The sequence below is a fragment of the Heterocephalus glaber genome, unplaced genomic scaffold (genome assembly GCF_053883595.1).
Source record: "Heterocephalus glaber isolate CG9 unplaced genomic scaffold, H.glaber_assembly_v1.0 deba00001481, whole genome shotgun sequence".
Taxonomy (NCBI): Eukaryota; Metazoa; Chordata; class Mammalia; order Rodentia; family Bathyergidae; genus Heterocephalus; species Heterocephalus glaber.
The window spans coordinates 43,176,995-43,199,560 of record NW_028258317.1 but is presented as its reverse complement, the minus strand read 5'-3'; the positions used below and the strand labels follow the sequence as shown (position 1 = coordinate 43,199,560).

At 37.9% G+C, this 22,566-nt stretch overlaps 1 protein-coding gene across 25 annotated transcripts in view; it reads right to left on the bottom strand.

Annotated features, from left to right (window-relative positions):
• The window catches only part of Ptprd (protein tyrosine phosphatase receptor type D), a 403,506-nt gene that overhangs the window by 10,398 nt on the left and 370,542 nt on the right, over positions 1 to 22,566 (bottom strand). For all 25 annotated transcript variants that reach the window (XM_087183457.1, XM_021252829.2, XM_087183441.1 and 22 more), the window contains 4 exons: positions 3,521 to 3,806; positions 2,956 to 3,134; positions 2,150 to 2,276; positions 892 to 1,017 (listed from right to left, as the gene is read on the bottom strand). In XM_087183457.1, the coding sequence (XP_087039583.1) occupies positions 892 to 1,017; positions 2,150 to 2,276; positions 2,956 to 3,134; positions 3,521 to 3,806 (718 nt within the window). The remainder of the gene's footprint in view (positions 1 to 891; positions 1,018 to 2,149; positions 2,277 to 2,955; positions 3,135 to 3,520; positions 3,807 to 22,566) is intronic.

Below are 22,566 nucleotides of genomic sequence, written 5' to 3'. Positions count from 1 at the left end.
GCTGCTTTCCTGGAAAAAAAAAAAAACACACCAAAAACCACCCCCCCCACAAAAAAAGAAAAGAAAATAGCTCTACCCTGGAGTTTTATTCAACTCACCCACTGTGACAGTTTCAAAAACAAATCAGGGCTTTGAACTGACCCAGTCTTTCTAAGATGTATTTGTAATCATGATTTGAGGGTGCCCAAAGGCAAAGATATTAAAGTATATGGACAGAACATCTTACATCAGGGCTGAACCTTGGACTCAGCAATCTTGATAAGAAATTCAGAATGAAAATTAGCCAGCAAGGGTCATGGGTACACAGCTCTCATGGACAGACACATGGGCACACAAAGGAATAAACCATGCCAGGAATCAAATTAGAATGTGCAGAGCTTGTCACATTCTCCTAAAGAATGCCATTTGCTGTGCAGTTTTAAAATCATTCCAAATTAACCTCCAAGCCCACGTGACCTAAAGGGCTTTGCAAAACAACAACATATTTACAGCCTCAAGTAATGAAGAAATCAAAAAACCTCCAAAGAGAATGAGCTGAGAAGGTAAATGTAAGCATAGCCAACCAATCAGTAAATGCTTCCCAGCAAAAACACTCACCAAGTTCACACCCAAAGTTGGGCTGCCAGATGTTATGCTTGAATGGAAGCCAAATCTGAGTTTTTGGGAGTGCATGCCAGACAGGAAAACTTGTATGCATGTATGTACGAATATATATATATATATATATATATATATATATATAGAGAGAGAGAGAGAGAGAGAGAGAGAGAGAGAGAGAGAGAGGGAGGGGGGAGGCAGGCTGCGGTCACTTGGTGAATGTTTCTCCCAGAGAAGTGTATTTGAGACTAATTTTCAGCTAATTGTTAAGAACCGGAGACTGCATCAACTTACCCTGGCATCTGTGACCTTGAATTCTCTTAGGATATATTGTGGCATGTTGTACTCAGCCATGGGATCTACAACAAAATACTGGTATCTTGCAGATCGTTCTGCTGGCCAGTACTGGTGACATTTCTCCTAAAAGGGAAAATTAATGTTAAACTACAAAGTGTTAAAAAAAAAGATTTAATTGCACATCTAATACAATTCCAAAATTCATGCAATTCTGATTGCTTGTGGGTCACTTTCTTTTTGAAATCCTAAAATAGGAAAACCATCTGCATTAATATTCATCCATGGTGTCCAGCACAGTACCTGGCGTATAGGAGGTGCTTAGTATTACATCAGTTGATCTGAATACTGTGGCAGGTCAGGTATTTTCTATGTACAAGTTATCCAAATAATGACATCAGTCTTTAGGCACATCTAGCCCTATCAGTGCCACATCCCTGCACTGCCACAGCAGATGTGCACCCACTATGCTATGGAATGAGAAGAATCCTCAGTGTGTATGTGGAAAGAAATCTCTGAATTGATCCTCAGTCTCATTTGTCTATTGAAGAGCTTGTGGCCCAGGCAGTTTTAATGACTTGGGTAAGCCCTGCAGAAAGCCAGTGGGAAAATCAGAACAAATCAGTTATTTTCTTAGTCTGATACTTCTTGCTTTCTTTATGGACCATAACAGTTGGATTTTAACCACATTTCTAGCCTTTACTTTACACAAAAAGAAAATACCTCAAGTAAATATTGCAAAATGTTTGCATGAATTGATCCTATGTGACAGGTCCTAGATAACTCTAATAAGATTTTATCTATATTTCAGAATGATCATTTCTTTAAAAAATCTGGGGTTACTAGATTACATCCTTAGAAAAAACTATGTAACCTTACAATATATGGAAGATAGGCAAGTAAGGAAGAAAGTGAATTTCCTTCTTCACCTGGAGAAATGATAGCACATTTGTGTATGAAACCAGCCTGTCCAGAGTAGAAGAAATGAGAACATAGAGCCATAAATCAAATGGGGACACCTGATAACTTATTTATCTCTATAATTTTGCTTCACCAGGACCAAAGCATAGACCTTTCCACAAAATATGCAAATTTAAAAGGCTGATGTGGCCTTGCTAATTAGACACCAACAAGAAGTGATGAATGATCCAGCTGTGACCAGCGTGCTCTGTATTTCACAGAAAGGAGGCTGGCCCTGAGTTATGAGGAGGAATCCCTTTTCCACCCAAGTGAATGTTTTATGAGAAAGCACACATACTCTTCCCATTTCCCGCAACTTGGTGAGCATTACAACTATGGTGGAATTGTGTTCCCAGAGCATCCGCCAGAAGTCTTCTGTGGTCTCTGCCAAAGGCCCCTGGGTAGCAATGTAGGCTTTCTGTTGTCTGGATTACACAGAAGGAAAGAAGAGCACGTTAATGTATCTTAAGAACACACAAAAGTTCACTTGCTAGGTGAACATCAAACCTGGTGAAAGAAAATGCACCCACATTATTAATGCAGTTACTATAAAATCCCCATAAGGGGGAGAGAGAGGAGGTAAAAGGGACAAAAAAAAAGATGAGTTATACATGGACTAACTCCCCATGAGGAATGTACTCATTCTGCAAACATATACTGATAAAGATTAAAAAGATTACAAACTCACATAAGAGCGTTTACTACACTTTGGGGACTTCACAAAAAATTTCCTTGTTAATATGATAGTGTATATCTTTTAATTTTATCACAAAGTTAATGGCTCAATTTCATGTGTTCTACAAATCATAACCAGTTGTACATCTTTATTTTTTACAAATTATGCTCACATAATTAAACCTATAAAATTTGGTGCTAAGCAGCTTCTTTAGTTTCTGAAAGAAAAGTATAGAAAGTTAGATTAAAATTTCCATAACTATTGGTTCTTAACTCCCAAAATAAGAATAAATAAATACCAAAGGACTGCATGCTGAGATACGTGTAAAGCAAATGGCATTGACTTGAAATGAAACTCTTTCTGGTTATGAATCTAGGGCACATGTAAATATCAAGGCTTTGGATTGTCAGAGGAGCAATAGTATGTACCTGTATCCATCAATAAAACTGGCATTGATGTAATCAGATCCTTCCACTCCGCGGATAGGCTGTAGGCATACCCTTGTGGATTCATATGGCATAATATTAACAAGGCGATTTTTGAATTTATTACATGGAAGATTGGCACTGATGAATCTTGAGGTGTGAGCTTTTGAGCTGGCTAGACGCTGGTGAAATAAAATTGACAAAGATAATTTTAGATAGCTTAAATGCAATGTACCAAATACTTTTCTTAGATATAAAGCTTTTGTTTACTTGAATGTAAATGACCACTCAAATTACACTGCTTTCCATTTCTACCTAATTACTCATATAGCCTATTGAATTTTTAAATATTATGATCTATCAATTTAAATTAAGATTCAAATAGGCTCAAGGTATTGTTAGGAAGCAAAGAATAGAGAAGAAAAAAGTGTTTTATAATCAGACACTTGAAGAGAAGGTCAAATGAATCTTGTACTTCAAAATTTGAAAGGTTAAAGTAAAGCCACTATGCAGAGACAGTCCCCAAATGACTTGCTCCAGAATAACCCCATCACATCCAAGGCCATACCTTAAATTCGAGCTCCATTCCCGTGACATTCTCCCCTGTTTCTATTTGTGTCAGCTTCTGGATGTAGGCATACAAGTTTCTAGCTGGCACTTCGGTATTTCCACAAGTCACTGCTTCTAACAGTGCATCGTGAATAAAGATGTATTGGTCTTCTGTTTGAACCATGTAATTCCTCTGGGCTCTCATTAAAGTCACATGGCCATAAATATCTACAGTTTTTTCATGCTTTATTCTTTCTAACATGGCATCTATTACAATGAAGCAACCAGTCCGACCAACTCCCGCACTATAAAGAAAACAGAAAGACAAGACCAAATACACTTATCAAAAAACTAACACAAACAAGTATTGTGATTCTTATTAAAGAGGCTTTATACTCATTAATATGAGTATTACTCATGCATTCTACTCAAATAGCCATTATGATGACTTTTGAAACTCTAAAGTCAAAAGTATTATTAATGTTCCATTACCATAACATAGGGAACAAAATGCTGAGTAAAATTTGTTTCATTTTGTAATGTACAAAATATTAAATCCATAATTACCATGCAGTACAAAATAAATATTATTTTGAAAACATAATGAAAAAACAAAACATTTAGGCTGTTTATATTTAGAAGGTATTTTAAAATATTGGTCAAGATTTAATGAGGCATACTGTTTTGCAAATTCATTGTATTTTCATTCAATTTACAAAAAATATCTAGTAGACAGCTCAACTTAAAACATTTCATAGTCTACAACTCAGCAAGGAAGTTTTAAAATTATCCTAGTGGGATGTGTGTAATTAAAATGTTGCACACTAAAAATAGAGCAAATTCTTAATAAAAAGCAACTAGTAGACAGTGTATATTTTTGTTTTATTTTCTTCTTCCACAGTTGAATATATTTTGAAACTCTAGGCGAGATTCAAGTATTCTGTGCAGGAAAAAAAAGGCTCCAATCTTTGTTACTGAAAGGGATTTAGGTCATTTTCCAGTTAGTAGAAACTGATTCAGAGAAGAGGACATAACAGAGTCCGTAAAGCACAATGGGCAGACAACATCTGCTGTTCTTAGGAGATGGTCTAATTTACTGACCTGGATTACAGGGCCTGGCACTTCAAATGGAATATCCTCTAGCATTGAAAAGAATACCAAGAAAATAACACAGCTATGTTCTCGTAATCTCAAGGCAAGCCTTGCGTGTTCCCACTCGCCCAATCCTTCAAGCTATGTACGTTTATGTATCAAAAATGGTTCAATCTAACATGTTCCTCCTATGGACTGCGCATGTTTACATGAATGCTAAAAATACAACCCACAGGCATGGGTGTGCTATCACCATGTTCCACACCGTGCTACAGTCCCTCATTTGGTCCCTGTCACTATTCTGTCATCTGTTTTTCTGTGTTCACTTGTGTGTCCAACCATGGATTTAGCCATCTTTTCAGTCAGTGGAACAATGAAATACTCTGCTAAGTGAAATTGGAGAGACAACAATAAAGATGACTTTAGTCTTACCTTTAAAAATCTTAGAATCTGTCAAAGAATGTACTACTGTACATAATACAAGAAAAAAAAAAGATGTGTTGGTTTTGTGGATGATGCAGCATTTAAAATAGGACATGAAGGACAGGGAACTGAGGATGTAAGAATAGCGAAAAAGTAGAAATAAATGGTTTTGGTAATCATATTGCTGGTTCTAGGAAATGCCCGTGAGACTTTTCATAGTACCTCCAAGATGAATTCTACCAGAACTCCAAAATGAAGAGCTTTCTACCTGTTTTAACCAAAATGAGTTTCTGCCCAGTGCTCTGGGCTGTGAGGTGATAACAGCATTATTTTTAATGAAAGAATATTTAATTACCAAACCCTGTATATCAAATCCAGCTTCCACACAGGAACCTGCGGTTAGCACATGAGGCTAAGTGCGAATCTGCCATAAGCACTGTTGGAATTACTTATTCCTCTATGCCAAAGGACCACTGGATACTGACTTTCAGCCTCCATTCAAGACCTGGGCCACAGACTGACATAACACTGAGATACATGCAGAAGCCTTCTAGTACAGGATACAGTGAGCCTTAGAAATGCTGAGGCACCTCTTAGTGTGGCATTGTTGGAAATGTGATACAAGAATTACTATAGAGCTCTGTGAGCCTGGGCATTCCGAGGTGGACCCCAAGGAGGTCCACTGAGTCCTATGTTATTTAGTTTATTCTACTAAGTAAACATTTAGATGCAAGTTTTCTTTGTCATTCTCTACCCTACTCCCCTAGATGGGATTAATCAGCCCCCGTCGCACTTCCCTTTGTGTCTTAAACACCCCTCCACTAGAGCTCCCAGTGTTGGTATTAGTCAGGTGGGATGGCCCTGCATAAGCACCAGTGCACACTTAGGGGCTGGGCTGCACAGTAACCATTCCATAATGTTGTGGAATAATTGAATTAGTGACTGGCACAGAGGCCGTGTGTAATGAGCAAGCACACTTAGGAAGCAGGATCCTCCAAAGTCTGTGAAAGAAATCCTGAATTTGAATTATCTAAAGATCGCTCTGTGTAGTGTTTGATAGACAATAAGGAAGTTCGAAAAACAAAACAGTTTCTGTATCTTGGTCTTTGGTACATAATCCGATTTCAATTAAAAGAACCTAAGTAACTTACCCTAAAAGAGGTTTGTCTTTCTGGGTTTCTTTCAAACTTCACATCTGGCAGCCTTGAAGATTATGAGCAACATCTTTTTTTTTTATCCACCTCGCCTTTCTAAATTGACTTCATTTTAATTGGGCATTGCTTCTAATTGGATACAACTTCATGCAGTAGATTCTTATGAAAACCACCCCATATATCAAATCATTTGTAGATAATAGGAGGATTTCCTTAAAATATGCATCAGGAACTATTCAGATGTCTGGATGATGCATGATTCTATAGCCTGGCAGAAAGATACTACAGAATATTGCAAAATCAGTAGGAATAGCTTAAACTCTAACTACTGTCAACATTTTTTGACAGTAATGTATTTTTCCAAAAAAGGGTGGAGGAAAAAAAATTCAAATATGCACCTGAGTCTAAATCATGTATTGTGGGAAGAAGAAACAACAGAAGGGTGACTAGAGCTTGAACAGGTTTTCCTCCCGCACAACGAAATATTGTTCACTGGCCATTCCTGCTGTTCATAGGAAGGAGCCAACCCTCAGAATTAATTTTAACTCCTTTCTAGGATGACACTGCCTTGTGGAGGTTAAATAGTAGTGTCTAGTTTGAAGTAAGACCATGAAGTTCGAAGTACTGTTTTCACATACCAATTACCATGTGACCTTGATAAAGTCACTTAACCTCATCTCTGTCTTTACCCTTTCCTTAAGTGAGAATGAACTCTAGTTAAGCAGTGAGCCTAATTATCAAATAAGCCTGAAAGCTGAGTTAAACACGTCAAATGTTTGGCAAACATGAAGGACGATGCAGTCACTTTGTAGGTAAAAATTTCATTTTTACACTCTACCTGGGACAACAGCAAGAAATAAGTGATGTACTGCTAGAGAACTTACAAGAGTCACACTGGGATATTTGAGATTTGGCTTGTAAAATCTTTCTGTCATCTACTCCCTCATACTGCTCTCATTTTTCTCTATTTCTAATAAATAATATCCTACATTCAAAGAATTTTCTGCTTTCACATACTGTCACGGTGAATGAGATGGCAGTCAAGTGTCTTCCTACCACAGCGCTGGACATTCAGTAAATGCATTCCTTTCCCTGTTTCTGATTCACAACATTTGGGAGCTACCCTGGCAGGTGGCAGAGGAGGGACTCACATGCAGTTTCCGAGATACGACAGTTCAGTGCCACTTTCATGGAGTCTCTATTGCTTCATGCTGTTTCCTGCCATTTGGCTCCGCAGAAACTGCCAGATATGGTGACTGTGTAGCTCATTCTGCTTTAACATTTCTGTAGCATGTGACTGTCCCTTCTGTAGGTTCCTAGAAAAGTCCCTCTTCCCTGGTTTCCATGACACTAGTTGAGGGGCTAAGGGAAAAATCAGATGCCTTCTTGGGGTTGACGGTAAGAAAGGAGGAGATGTTGTCATTATCCTGCAGGATAACTCAAAACATGGTATGCCAAACTAGCCAAAAAGAATTGTGTCATGGTTCCAGGGACACTGACAGAATTCTTATAAAGTTGGGAACAAAAACCAAAACTGAGCTCTAACTGTGACCTTCATAAATCTACTGTCACCTCTTCTGATTGCACCTCAGTATATAACTTTTTCTTTTCATCTAAGTCCTGCCTGTTTATCTACCAGTTTCTCTGGATTATTCCATGTCTGTCTCCTTCTTTGATTTACATGCCTCTGGCAGTCCCCCTCCCCAATATGAATAATGTCCCAAAGCTTGTATCCTTTCTCTACTTTTCCTTCATGGCTCAGTAGCAATCCCCAAACAAAGGCTTGCTAAAGCCATGTCCTGTTCTTTGAGCACAAGTGGGAACCTATATTTCAAATGGCCCTCAGGTTTCTAAGAAAATAACCAGAATGGAAGCCTAATCAATAGTGTATCCTTGCAAATCTGCTCCTCCCATTTTCACCCCCTCTCCTTGATAGGTATAAAATTACAGAATCACCTTGACCTGTTTCTGCCTCTTGCCCTGCACAATAATAAATCATAAAAGTTTTATGCTTTCTGCCTCTACAGTTTTATTCAACTATTCATTAGTGGGGTGCTGGAACTGCCAAAATCAATTATGATATTTGTAGAATATAATATAGAGATGATACAGAAAATGCATTTTTTAGTTATTTTGCATTACATTACTAATGTTCTTGCGGCAAAAGTATTACATAATGATGTGCTTTGAGCATCTCTCCCCTAGTGACCTCAGGTTTTAGCTAGATCTCATCTATGGTGGGGATATGTAAACCAAAGGGATCATCAAATAACTACTTTCCCTTCAGTTATGATTTATATCTGGATGTCCTCCCAAAGGATGTCCCTGTGCAAAGGCGAGGCTTTGAAGGGTGACCACCATGGTGTGCTATAGCTAACTGGGACGTTACCAACTGGGGCCTGGTTTGAAGAGGTAGGTGGCTGTGGACATGACGTGGAAGAGTGTGTCCTCACCTTGGCTCCTCCCTTCCCTCTGCTTCCTGGTTACCATGAAGTGAGCAGCTTTCCTCTGCCCAGGCCCTTCCACCTGCTGCTGACCATACAGGGACTGAACTTCCGACAGGCTTTGTGTCTCAGGGATAAGGAACGCAAAGACACAGGAAAGAGTTGGTTGTTACACAGTCACCTGTACATGCTGACCATTCTAACTTGTTGATTTCTGCCATCCCAGAGCAGACAGAGAAGTGTTCATTACTTTGCTCTCCCTTCCACATTTGCATTATACTTTTTCATAAGATTCTGCAGGCTATTATTTCACAGTATGTACCTAGTGCCTACCATGTTCTAGGATATCTAAGCATTGAACAAAAACATACGATCCTTTTGTTTTGGAGATTAAAAGTTAGTGGGGGGACAAAGCATTAAATAATCACATGAATAAACACATGAATTAACTATACATCTTAATTGCTGAGAAACATGCAGAGCTCTGGGAGACCATCTCCGTGCAACTGTCATTTAAACTGACACCCATTATACATGGGAACTGTGTCCCTTGCTCAAAGTTATACTCTGAAGTTGTATCTGAATGCTGACTGTGTACAAGAAGAGAATGGGGATGAAATGAGACCCTAGGAGGGAGGCTTTCCTCAGTGAGGATAGCTCTCCTTAGAAGAGGAAGGGCAACCAGAGAGCCCTGTCCTGATGTAATCAAAGGGGAAAGGTCAAGGTGGAGACATTCTCTCAGGCAGAGAGGCCACACCAGAAATCAACCCCACAGCACCTGGATCTTGGACTTCTAGCTTTCAGCACAATGGAGAAAACAAATTACTTTGCTTAACATGTTCACAACAGGACCATAATTCTCATGTCTCACTGCCATCCAGCTTGAACTACGGGTGGTACATGCATGGCTCTGACTGTCCCACACATCGCTGTACCACTACCAGCAGTGCTACAGGTGCCAGATGTGACAGTCATGCATGTGGTACCACCAGTGATTCAAGCTGGCGGGAATGTGAAGGCACGTAGTCTGTGGTGTTTTACTAAGGCAGCCCTGGGAGGTTAATACAATAGCAAAAGGACAAGAAGCTGTATGCTAAGTGAAGGCTGAAGAAAAAGAATACTTCCAATAAAAGGCACTGGAATAGAAAATAGCATATTTGAGTAACTTAATAAAAATTTGGTGGCTGGAAGGCAGCCAGAGACAAAAGGACATGTTCCACATAGTAACTGTTCATTTTAAGGACTGTTTATAACATTTTTATTAAACTTATAACCATACTAATAGCAATCATTTAGAATGATTACAAGTTTCATAGCTTATCTTTGTGACATAGCTCATCTGTCTTTGAGTTCTTTACTTTGGTTTTTTCTTGTTTTCTTTTTTTTGAGCATGGGAATTGAACTTGGGACCTTGTGTTGCAAGGCAGGCAGCAGAACCACTGAGCTAAATCCCTGGCCTGAGTTTTTACTTTGATGTATTTATTGGTTGGCTAGAATGTCTTTGAATAATGTTTCATATAAAATATGAATGGATGATATTCTTTTTTTTTTTTTTTGGTACCTGGGATTGAACTCGGGTCTTTGAACTTGTGTAGCAGGCGGCAAAACCACTGAGCTAAATTCCCAGCCCAGCATGGATGATATTCTTATGCTTTGCATATCTGACAAATTATTTGGCTTTGTTTTTGCTGTTGCCTTTAAATATCCCCAACACCTTGGCTCTCTGCAGGAGTACTGGTTTTGCGGTATTATTACCTCAAACTCTAAATGTACTAGTCCGTGCTCTTCCTTTGCATTTTAATGAAATTATAAGCCAGTGTGACTTTTAGTCATTTAAATAAGTTCTGCCCCAAGTATTTCAGTATATTTTTCTTTAACTCGAGGTAACCCAACTTTTATTCTAGTTATGTTGTAGGCCCTGCCCTCATGATTAAAGCTATATAACTTCTGGGCAATATTTTTATTTTACATCTCAGAGCTTTCCTGCTGCACCACTGAGGCATGTTTGAGACTTCCCCATGTATGACCTTAGCATGTGGAGGTTTTAACACTTCTACTTCACTCTACCTGACACCTTCCTTCAACCCCTGTCCTAAGTGCGGCCTCCTTCAAGCACAGCCTCCCAATGGGCTCCGAGGGCAACTTATACCACTTTCAGCAGCTGACTTCCTTTATTTTTGTTTTCCTTTTTTTGGGGTAGGGGTAGGTATCTATATGTCAGGGGATGCTCAGCTTGAAGGAGACGACAACAGCTTCTGTATCTCCACTGCACCTGACGACATGGCAAGTTCCATGAGTTCAAGGTATTCAACTTGAGTTGCAAAATTTAAAAAATACAAGTTTAAACATCCTGGGCCTTCTCCTGGATCAATGACACATACAGGAACATCCACCAAACTCCCGGCATGGAAATATTCCTTTAATGCATGTTTACAAAGATAAAGGAAATTTTTATAATTTGATGGGATGGAAACAACCTGTCCTTATGCTTTATACCAGTTGCTCAGAAATAACAATCCTCAGGCACACTTTTTTTTCTTAAGCAGAATGTTGAAAATTCTGAGCTTTTAAAAAGTATATGCCAGCCCACTTTTGTTTGAATTTCCAAGTTCCCATAGCAGCACATATTTTACTTCCTTCTCCAATTTACTCCTTTTCCCTCCTGCATCAGTATCTGAGTGCAGTGTACCTCTCAAAATGAAGGATTGCAGTTCTGAAAGCAAATGCATTTTTCTTTGATCCTGAGAAACACAGTTCCCTATAGCAGTGATAATGACAGAACCCTATTTAGTGCTGTTTGTTTTTCATCATTTCAACAGCCTTCAATGTGAAACATGATAAGAACAGCAAAACTGATAAACCACCCTTATTTTTATGTTTCCTGTCCGAGCAGTTGCCAAGCCCTGAGACAGATTTTCCCAAGTATCTTTAAAAAAAAAAAGAGTACATAACCCTGTGCTTCAGGCTGAGGCCAGCACAATTTGGAACATTTATTATGTTGCAGAAGAATTCTAGCAAAATGGAAGAAGACAGTACTTTTAAATCAAGTCTAGCATTATGTTGGTCCTTGTTATCCCTGAAGTAAAATCAGCTTTCTAAGTCATCCTCTAATGAGGAAAATGATTCCACTAATGAGAATCAGAATGCAAATAAACTTTGTATTTGTGGTAGGTTCTGCAGGAAACCAAATTATGGGTAAACTTTTGCCTTTAAAAAACAGTTTCTGTGAGTGACAGACACTGTAGTGTTTACAAGCTGAAAGACGGTGCAATTATTAAACAAGTATGCCTATTAGGAAATTTTTATTGCTTCAATATTATCATTAATCCAGTTACAACATTTGTTTTCAATTTCTCAAAACATGATTGAGTTGATCCCACAAGTTGAAATATGCTTAATGTCCTGTGATGCAGTATAGTAATAATGTGGAAAAAGAAAAAAAATTAAGAGGCATAGGGGACTATTTTGTGCTAAAATCATTCTGGTAATGTGCTTAAGAACTGGCTTTTCTGATTAATTCAGTAGAGTTTTGATGCTGACCTTTCATTAATACTTCAGTGATGTGGCATAGAAGGTTGAGAGAATAAGGAAATTTTACAGATCATTTAGTTGGATGCAAAGACAGTCAACTATGTACCAAAAGCCAGTGAACCTTCTGGGCCACCATACCACCGTCCCGAGCAATGAGGAGCAGAGCTGCCCCCAGCGCCAAGGAGTTGAGCTGTGTGGGCACCAGCAGCACACACCCCCCTAACCCCATTGAAATGAGAAGACACGTAAACAAGTCTCAAAACCAGACCTCCAGATCACCTACAGCAACACAAAAGAGAAATGAGATGGAACAGTCTGATACTCAACCACCTAAATTCCCTGAACTGGCAATAAAAGAGAATCTAGAAAAAATGAAATCAGAAATAATTTCTCAGATGTCAGCCGAGATTGTGCCCATAGTATAAGACATGATTCACAAATCTAGAGAGAAAACAGATAAAAACATAGAGGAGCTGAGGAACATGATGGAATCCTAACATAGGAAACAAATGGAATCCATAAAACAGATGCAAACAGATTTCCAGATTAAAAACTCCATTGAAATTTTATGCACCAGAATGAGCCAATGTGAGGACAGAATTTCCGATATAGAAGATAAGATTGCAATTAGTGACTAGGAAAAGAAAAATTGCTTTAAAATTGTAAGAGACCACAAGAAATCAACGGAGCAGCTGCTAGATGATCCAAAGAATAGCATAAGGCTGATCGGAGTCAATGAAGCAACAGGAGAGAGGTTCAGGTGTCATAAAAAAAAACTGTTCACAGAAGTGATGGCAGAAAACTTCCCAAGCAGAGGAAAATAACTTGACAAACAGATAAGTGGGGCATATAGGACTCCAGCTAACCTTGATCAAAAAAAGGCTTACACATAGGCATATAATACTTAAGATTCCAAAAACCCAACAGAAGAACAAAATTCTACAAGCAGTTAGAGAAAAGAAACAAATCACATACAAAGGAAAGCACATCAGAATCACAGCACACTTCTCAATACAAACCCTCAAAGGAAGAAGAGCTTGGAGTGATATATTTCAAGCCCTAAAGGAAAACAGCCTCTAACCCAGATTGATGTACCCTGCAAAACTATCTTTCAAAATTGATGGAGAAATAAGATACTTTCATGACAAAGAGCACCTTAGGAACTTCATGAATACCAAACCAACACTCCAAAAAATTTTAGACAATATCCTAGGAAAAGACAACAAGGATCACAACCTCAGGAAGCACAGCAGAATAAATCCATTGGGCATGACAAGAAGTTAAACACAAAGGGGGAGAATCCAACAACAAAAAAAGTCATGACAATGATAAGTCAATACATATCAGTTATAACCATCAATGTTAATGGTCTCAATTCAACAATCAAAAGAAATAGACTGGCAGAATGGGTCAAGAAGCAAGATCCAACAATATACTGCATACAAGAAACACACTTAATTGAAAAGAAACTCATAGATTGAAAGTTAAAGGGTGGAAAACAATACTCCATGCGACAGGAACCCCCCAAAAAGCAGGAGTAGTTATCCTCTTTGCAGATCATATGGATTTCAAACAAACACTGATTAAGAGAGGCAAAGAAGGACACTACATCCTTGTAAAGGGAACAATCCAAGAGGAAGAGATGACAATCACCAAACATTAGTGCACCCAACTATATAAAACAAATACTAACAGACATGAGAAAGTCAAATAAGCACTAATACAATAGTATTGGGGACCTCAATACCCTACTGTTACAAATAGATCAACTAGACAAAAAATAAGCAATGAAATACTACAACTCAAACTCTTGAACAAATGAACTTAACAGATGTTTACAGTGTTTCACCCCACAAAATCAGAATACACATTCTTTTCAGTTGCACATGGGTCATTCTCCAAAATAGACCACATAATCACTCATATAACATGTTTAAGTAAGTGCAAAGGAATTGAAGTTATCCCCCGTATATTATCAGACCATAGTGTGATGAAATTGGTGAACAATTGCAAAAGGAACTGCAAGAATTACATAAACACATGGAAACTGAACAACATACTTCTGAATAACCAATGGGTCACAGAGGAAATTGAAGAAATCAGACAGTTCCTTCAATTAAATGACAATGACAATAGGACATATCAGAATCTATGGAAAATGATGAAAGCAGTCTTATGAGGGAAATTCATAGCAGTGAATAATCATATTAGGAAAAGAGTGAGCCCAATTAAACAACCTGATGCTGAACCTCAAGCTTCTAGAAAAAGAAGAGCAGGACCAAACCAATGCTCACACAAGGAAGGAAATTATAAAGAAATAAGGATCAGAGTACAAATCAATGCAATGGAGAGTAAGAGAATGATACAAAAAAATCAATGAAGTCAAGAGCTGGTTCTTCGAAAGAATAAAAAAATTGACAAACCCTTAGCAAACCTTATCAGAAAAAGGAAAGAAAAGGCCCAAATCCATGCAATTAGGAATGAAAAGGGTGAAATTACAATGGACCTAGCAGAAAACCAGAGGATCATCAATACCTACTTCGAGAACCTATATGCCAATAAGATGGAAAACAAAGAAGAAATGGACAGATTCCTATATATATATATATATATATATATATATATATATATATATATATATATATATATGAATTACCAAAGTTGAATGAAGAAGATCTAAAAATTCTAAACAACCCAATATCAATCAATGAAATTGAAAACGTAATTAAAAACTTACCAACTATGAAAAGCCCGGGTCCTGATGGCTTCACTGCTGAATTCTAAAAGACATTTAGAGAGGAACTACTGCCATTACTGATTAAACTCTTCAATGAAATTGAAAGGGAAGCAGTACTCCCAAATTCATTCCTGGAAGCATGCATCAACTTGATCCCCAAAGCAGAGAAAGACCCAACCGAAAAAGAGAACTATAGGCCAATCTCACTAATGAACATAGATGCAAAAATCCTTAATAAGATACTGGCAAATAGAATGCAGAAGATCATCAAGATCATACACTCTGACCGAGTGGGATTCATCCCAGGGATGCAGCAATGGTTCAAAATATGCAAATCAATCAATGTAATACACAATATCAATAGAGCCAAGGACAAAATCCATATGATCATCTCAATAGATGTGGAAAAAGCATTTGACAAAATCCAACATGCATTTATGAGAAAAACCCTACAAAAAATTGGAATAGGTGGTCTCTACCTCAATCTCATAAAAGCATCTATGAAAAACCAGCCAATATCATACTAAATGGTCAAAAATGGAAGGATGTCCACTATCACCACTCTTGTTCAATATAGTTTTGGAAAGAGCCACAGCATTTAGACAAGAGAAAGAAGGAATAGTGATAGGAAATGAAGAAGTCAAATTGTCATTATTTGCAGATGACATGATACTCTATATAAAAGACCCCAAGAACTCCACCAAAAGTCTTCTAGTCTTAATAACCAAATTCAGTAAAGTAGCTGGATACAAGGTCAACACACAAAAATCAATAGCTTTACTCTACATCAACAGATATACTGAGAAACAGAGCAAACAATTCCTTTCACAATACCATCCAAAAACTGAAATACCTAGTAATCAACCTAACAAATCAAAGAACTCTTCTCTGAAAACTATAGCACTCTGAAAAGAGAAACTGAAGATGATATCAGAAAATGGAAGGACATCCCTTGCTCCTGGGTAGGAAGCATCAACATAGTGAAAATGGCCATATTTCCAAAACTACTATATAGATTCAATGTAATCCCAATTGAAAATCCAGCAGCATACTTCACAGACCTTGAGAAAACAATCCAAAAATTCATTTGGAACAGGAAGAGACCTAGAATAGCTAAAGCAATTCCAGGTAGGCAACAGAGACATGCCAGGGGGTATCACAACCCCCAACTTGAAACTATTCTACAAATCTATTGTGATAAAAACAGCATGGTATTATCAAAGAAACAGACTTGAGTACCAGTGGAGGAAATGTACCCTCTTTAATAAATGGTGCTGGAAATATTGAGTTTCAATTTGCCAAAGATTAAAACTAGACCTATATCTCTCACCACCCACTAAACTAAAATAGAAATGGATTAAAGATCTAAATATTAAAACAGAAATGCTGAACCAGCTGGAACAGAGGTTAGGTAGGACTCTTGAAGACATTGGTGTAGGAAAAGATTTTATGAATAAAACCTCAGTTCCCCGTGAACTAGCACAATCAACAAGTGGGATCTCTTCTTACTAAAAAGCTTCTGCACAGCAAAGAAACCCCCAACAGTGTGAAGAGACAACCCACAATGTGGGAAAAAATTTTCACCTGCTGTTTCTCAGAGAAAGGTCTACTATCTAGAATCTATAAAGAACTTTAAAAAATCAGATCTCCCAAATTTAGACTCAATCTAAAAATGGGCATCTGAAATGAACAGACATTTCTCACACAAAGAAGTAGAAATAGCAAATAAACATATGAAAAAATGTTCAACATCACTGGTCATTCGAGAGATGCAGATGAAAACAATACTGTGATTCCACCTCACTCCAGAAAGAATGGCTGCTATCATGAAATCAACCAACAACACATGCTGGTGGGGCTGTGCGGAAAGAGGAACACTACTCCACTGCTGGTGGGAGTGTCGACTGGTACAACCACTATGGAAATCATTATGGAGATACCGCAGAGAACTAGGACTGGAAGTCCCATTTCACCCAGCTATTCCCCTGCTGGATATCTTCCCCAAGAATTAAAAGAACACCACAGTGATTTATGTGCACCCATGTTCATAGCAGCACAATTTGTAATAGCTAACACTTGGAAGCAGCTCAATTGTCCATCAACTGGAGACTGGATAAAGAAAATGTGTTTTTTTAATAAAATGCAGTACTTCTCAACCACAAAAGATGAGAAACTAGAGACATATACAGCTAAATGGATGCACATTGAGGCCATACTGACAAGTGAAAGAAATGGGACACACATGTGTACATACCCAATAGTTTCTCTGGTGTGAGAAACTGAAAGTGTAAATAAGGACTAAAAGGCATAATAGATAATGTGAAATAGGAAGAAAACGGGCAAAGGGGAAGGGGAAGGGGAAGTGGGAGGGGTAGGGAAAGGAAAGAAGGGAATGGAATTAATATGAGAAAATGAAAAAATGGATACAAAGTCTTTGTAAATAGGCAGGGATAGAGGGCTTGAACGGAGGGCAAGGGAATGGGGAAGAAACAAAGACCAACACAGATTAAGTAAAGGTGCAAATTTCCAATGATGAATGTCATTATATTGTATACCTAAAATGTACCAATAAAATTATTTTTACAAAGCCACTCGGAGCATTTGGACATATCAGCTCGTAATTTGATTAAATATTATAGTTCAGTTCTAAGAATGGCATTTATGAACTGCAAGTATATATAAGAGAGCATCTAGGAGAATAACTTAGTTTTATGTCTCAGGTTTGTAGGATTAATCAAGTGACCTGATTCAGTTATAAAACTGTGAACTGATTCTGATGAGGTGGCCATTTTGAAACTCATTTTTCATTACTTGTATAAAATCAACTTTTAAGCTAATATTGCTACTGTAATGGGCACCTCTAGAACATGTAGAGCTCTACAATAAAAAGATCCACTGATTTTGGGTATTTTCTAGCATCTCTTTTACCTAGGTTGACCTAAGAAATTATGTAGGTTTATTTGATATAAATATGCATCTAGGCAATTGATTTGTATATATTATGAAATAATTTTTGAACAAATTGTTATTGAAATGCAGAATTTGTCCATGCTGTCAAAAATAGACCATATTCCTCTACAATGTACTGTCCATTAAAATTTAAAATGCGACATGTTTTTGACATAGTACTAAATCTATTATGGAGGTCTCTAATATATACATGAGATTGTTTTTATTATAGCATTATCTGAAACAGGAAATTAACTAAGTAAAATGATCCCAATGACTAGAGATGTGGTTAAATAAATTATGCTATATTATCAACACTACAGAACAATTCAAAAGAACAGGTGAATCTATGTATTGGTCCTCTCCACAAAAGTTCCTTGTATGTAAAGTCTACCTACATATGTCATACAGCAATATATACATCCTAATACCACTTATATTTGTTAAAAACTGCACACAACAATATTATATACAAGTATACCTGTTTTCACAAAAACGTGAGTGGGGAAGATACACAAATCGTAGTAGTTACTAGCAGGCGGCCTTTCACTTTGAAATGTTCTTTTTTTTATATCAAAGACAACATAATCACACAAAAATGAATTAACGGAAATCTAAAGCAATGGGTAATCAAGTTACTCTAACAATAATAATTAAGAATCAATATAGAGTCGAAGCTCCAAAGAAGCAGAGAGAAAGACTGGAGCTCTGTCCATTCTATCTCAGGACTACAGTGCGGTATTGCCCAGATAGGATTCTCCTTCTCAGAGAAGTCTGGATGATACGCTCAAACCCTTCAAACTCACATCTGTTCTGCCTTTAAGTGGTGACTTTAAGGAGTGGTTTCAAAAAGCAGGGAGACATAGGTGTTGCAGTGGGGAGGCAAATTCATGGCAGAAAGTTCCAACAAGCTAGAGGTAGGGTGAGGTGGCCCAGAGCTGTGCTGATCCTAGGAAGGGGAAGTGTGCCTGAGGCTTTGGATTTCACTCATCCACAGGAAAGAAGCCACAACTAAGCATAGAGCTCCTGACTGCCTGGAGCGATCCTAGAACATGAAACTCTAGAACATGAAAAGGTCAAGGCTACATATTTCCAGGTCATATTCGCTCAGAGCGTTTTATTTTTCCATAATGGTTGAAGAGTAATTTCTTAAAAAGAAATGAACCGATGTAAAAAAAAAAAAATGCACATGGGCCAAATCTGAAATTTCCTCCCCAAATGTGTCCACACAGAAATTCTCCAAAGATTTCTGCATGATCTTGGCTCTGTCCCATCTTTATTTGACAAATACATCTCTTGTTATTCTTAAATGAGAAGGCCACAGTATTTATATAAAAAACACCTCAAAATGCCATCGCAGGCCTCATTTTCCAGGAGAGTGGAGCCCACTAAACATGAGCAGAAGCAGACTCAGTGGGCTCTGACAACTGGTAGTTAACAAATCTGAATAGAGGTCAATTGAATGCTGCTACGGGAGTATATGAGAAACTGTATCATTAACATATGGATTTTGTTTTCTAACGGCCGTATCAGTTCAATCTATATTATAAATTCTATTTAGAAGAACACAAAAATTTCTACTTTTGGAAGATATAATCATTTACCAGGCCTGTCATGTAAAGCTGCACAGGTTGTATACTGCTCAGTTTGAGGGACACAATAGTCACATAGACTACAATAGATGCAATCTGCTCAGTCCCCACAGCAGGCTCACCACTAGCAATATAAATACTCTTACTTCTGACTCAGGGGAAGTGGAGTCAAGTAGAAGAGCCACTGAAAGATGCCTGGAAAGCAAGCCAAACGGAGTATTTGTACTTTAAAGGCATATCAACATTCTCCCACGAGGGCAAGATTTGGGAAGATGTTAATGTTACTGCTTTCCAAAATGCTATTATCTTAATTTAAACATAAATAGGCCATTTGTTTTGAAGGATCTAACTTCGAAGTAACACATTGGTAGCCACATTTCGCTTGGTCAACAGGACTTCGAGTTGGTGTCCCCCTGATCTGCCTCCTTGAGCTCATAGCTTTATGAACTTATTCATCAGCACTGGCCATATTGCTTCTTCCAACCCATTTAGATTTTTTTTTTGAAAAAGGAAACTGAGAATTAGGCAGGGTTAGAAATCTAAGATGGCGTGGCTTTCTCAGGAGCTGGGAGTTGGGTGTATGTCCTCCTTTCCCAGAATCAGAATGGCATCAGTGGCTGCTTACTGGTAACACACGATAGTTTCCATCAGGGCTCTGTACAAGAACCCAGGTCCATAATTCTACCAGTTTAGGTTGCCAGAATATTGGTCTCAAAGAAAAATACTCTACTTACTCTACTTATAACTACCCTTTATTCATGAAACTGGATCTGCCACCCTATTTAACTACTCAAAGAAAAAAGAACTAAGTGATTTTTGAAGCACTGTCCAAATCACCTTCACCTACCTGGCTACACATTAGCTAGTTATATCTGTCACCTCCATATACTTTAGAATGTTTTGATTTATAGATCACTTTCAGGAAGCGTGCAGTACATACCTGATGACCACTTAATGAAAACTAGTATCAAGTGTACTTAGAATGACATTCTGGTCTTGGTTGAGACAGGAGGAGGGAGGGTGGGGTTTGCTTTCGAAACAGGGCAATACGAGAGGTGAAAGTTAATGCTCAAAAATGAATTCAATAAATACAAAATGAGAGATTCCTCTATGCATCAATTACCATGCAGAGCACTGCCAGGAATTTATGTGTTATATGTCTGAGTGGTCTGTTCATATTCCAAGGCAGTATGAAAACATGGATTCTAGGCCCTGCCCCAGGTTCTGATTCAGAAGTCTGGAGTTAGGCCTGAGATAATGCATTTCCAAAAAGGTCCAAAGAGATGCTGAAGGTGAAAGTCTATGGGCCATTTTTAGGTACAAAGATACAGAGAAACACTCAATATTTTTAGAAGTGAGGAAAAAATCACATCAATTATACTCATACATATGTGTGTTTGTATACACACATTTAACAAAAAACTCAGTCTCTCATTCATACAGATTTTTTTATGTCTTGGCCATAGAAATTTAATGGAAAGGGGAGCATGCAAAAGCTGCTTTTAAAAAATGTCTTCCTTTTTTTCCTTAAAGACCAAGTACTGTACTATCTCCAGATACCTGCAAATATATAGAATTATCTTGTAATAAAACTCTGATGCCAGAAGCCCACCTTGCAAGTTTTCTTTGCAAGAAACAACCCCAGATGCCAGCAAATCAGATACCGTGTAATAAGACCCAAAAGTATTTTTCCAAAGACAGAAAGGAAAATATCCAAATGATAGAACCCCGATTCGAAAGACACAAAACAAAGATAACAGGACTATTTTTAAGCTTTGTGTTATGACCAGGGGGCACAGAAAAATAGTTTGAAATAGAAAATCTTCATGCTGATTATGTGCAATCAAAATACACAGTGTTCAAAGGCAGCTGATATATTTTTACATCGTCTAGTTTATGCAGTGAGTTGCTCTTGGTCTGGGAATATTTCAAAATAACACTGCAGGTACAGCTGGGAAAATTCAGTGATACCCCTGTACAGATCTCAGCTATTAGGTTATAAAAATATTTTCACATTTCCCACAGATGTCTTGATTCCTTTCTTTGCTAGGAATTTTAATTCAGAACTCATTATTGACAGCTGTTTGTTCTGATGGAACCTAATTGCTCTCCACCAGACTCAGCTGCATGTAAGCTGATTTCCTCTCCCTTCTAGAGCATATTACATATAAACATAGGCAAGGAGGAAAAAAACCCAATTAACTAAATATGTATATACAAAATGATTCATTGAGCACTCTGATCAAGTAATGTATCTAACTACAACATAGGTCAAAGAAAATTACAGCACTTACAGTTTACAGCATTAAATATAATTATATGGAAATAGTCACAAGCACTAACATATACAGATGAGTGGCAGCATCTGAACATTTATTCTTTTGTTAGAACAACTTATAAATTACTATATTTCAGTAACAGGCAAGACATTTAATCTGCGGATGGGCTAACCCAAAGTTGTCTGTTTTACATAAAGTATATACAACATGGAATCTGAGATGTTCTCCAGAATTGGTACAAGTCAGGAGTGATCTAGTGAGCTGTGGGATCATTTTGCTCTACAGAAAATCCTTTCTGGAAGCCAGAATTTCTGGGGACACAAAAATTCTGTCTCTCACTCTTCAACTGCTCCTGTGGATGAGTACTTTCCCTAACTTTACAAGAAAGGAACATAACATTTTGGATGTTATTTCCTCTGGAAGACTCTCTTCAAAGGCAATGCCTCAGTTTAGTAGCTGCCCAAGCGGTGGAGGAACAGCTTGGTGATGTTCATTGTATAAAATGTTTCCACAGCCTCATTCATGAGGTCTAGGCCATTTTGAGGCCCCAAGCTGCCTTCTGTAGCTGACTGAAACCCCACCACCACCACCACAACCAGGGGTAAGCTGTGGGCTGGATTCATCGGAGACAATATAAGGAGCAGATTTACTCCATTTCAGAAGAGCAGTAGCTCCTTTTATTTGCTGTCTGTTCTGGAAATGGAAGCCATGTGATGATCAGAGAGGAGCAAACTGCTCCTTAGTAAGGGACCCATTCAAGGAAAATGAATTTTTTCTTAACATCAGGGACACTATATGGTGCTTCCCTTTCTGAGTGTGTGAAATACTTCTCTTTGGAGACTTAATCTACCTCATATAGGAAAA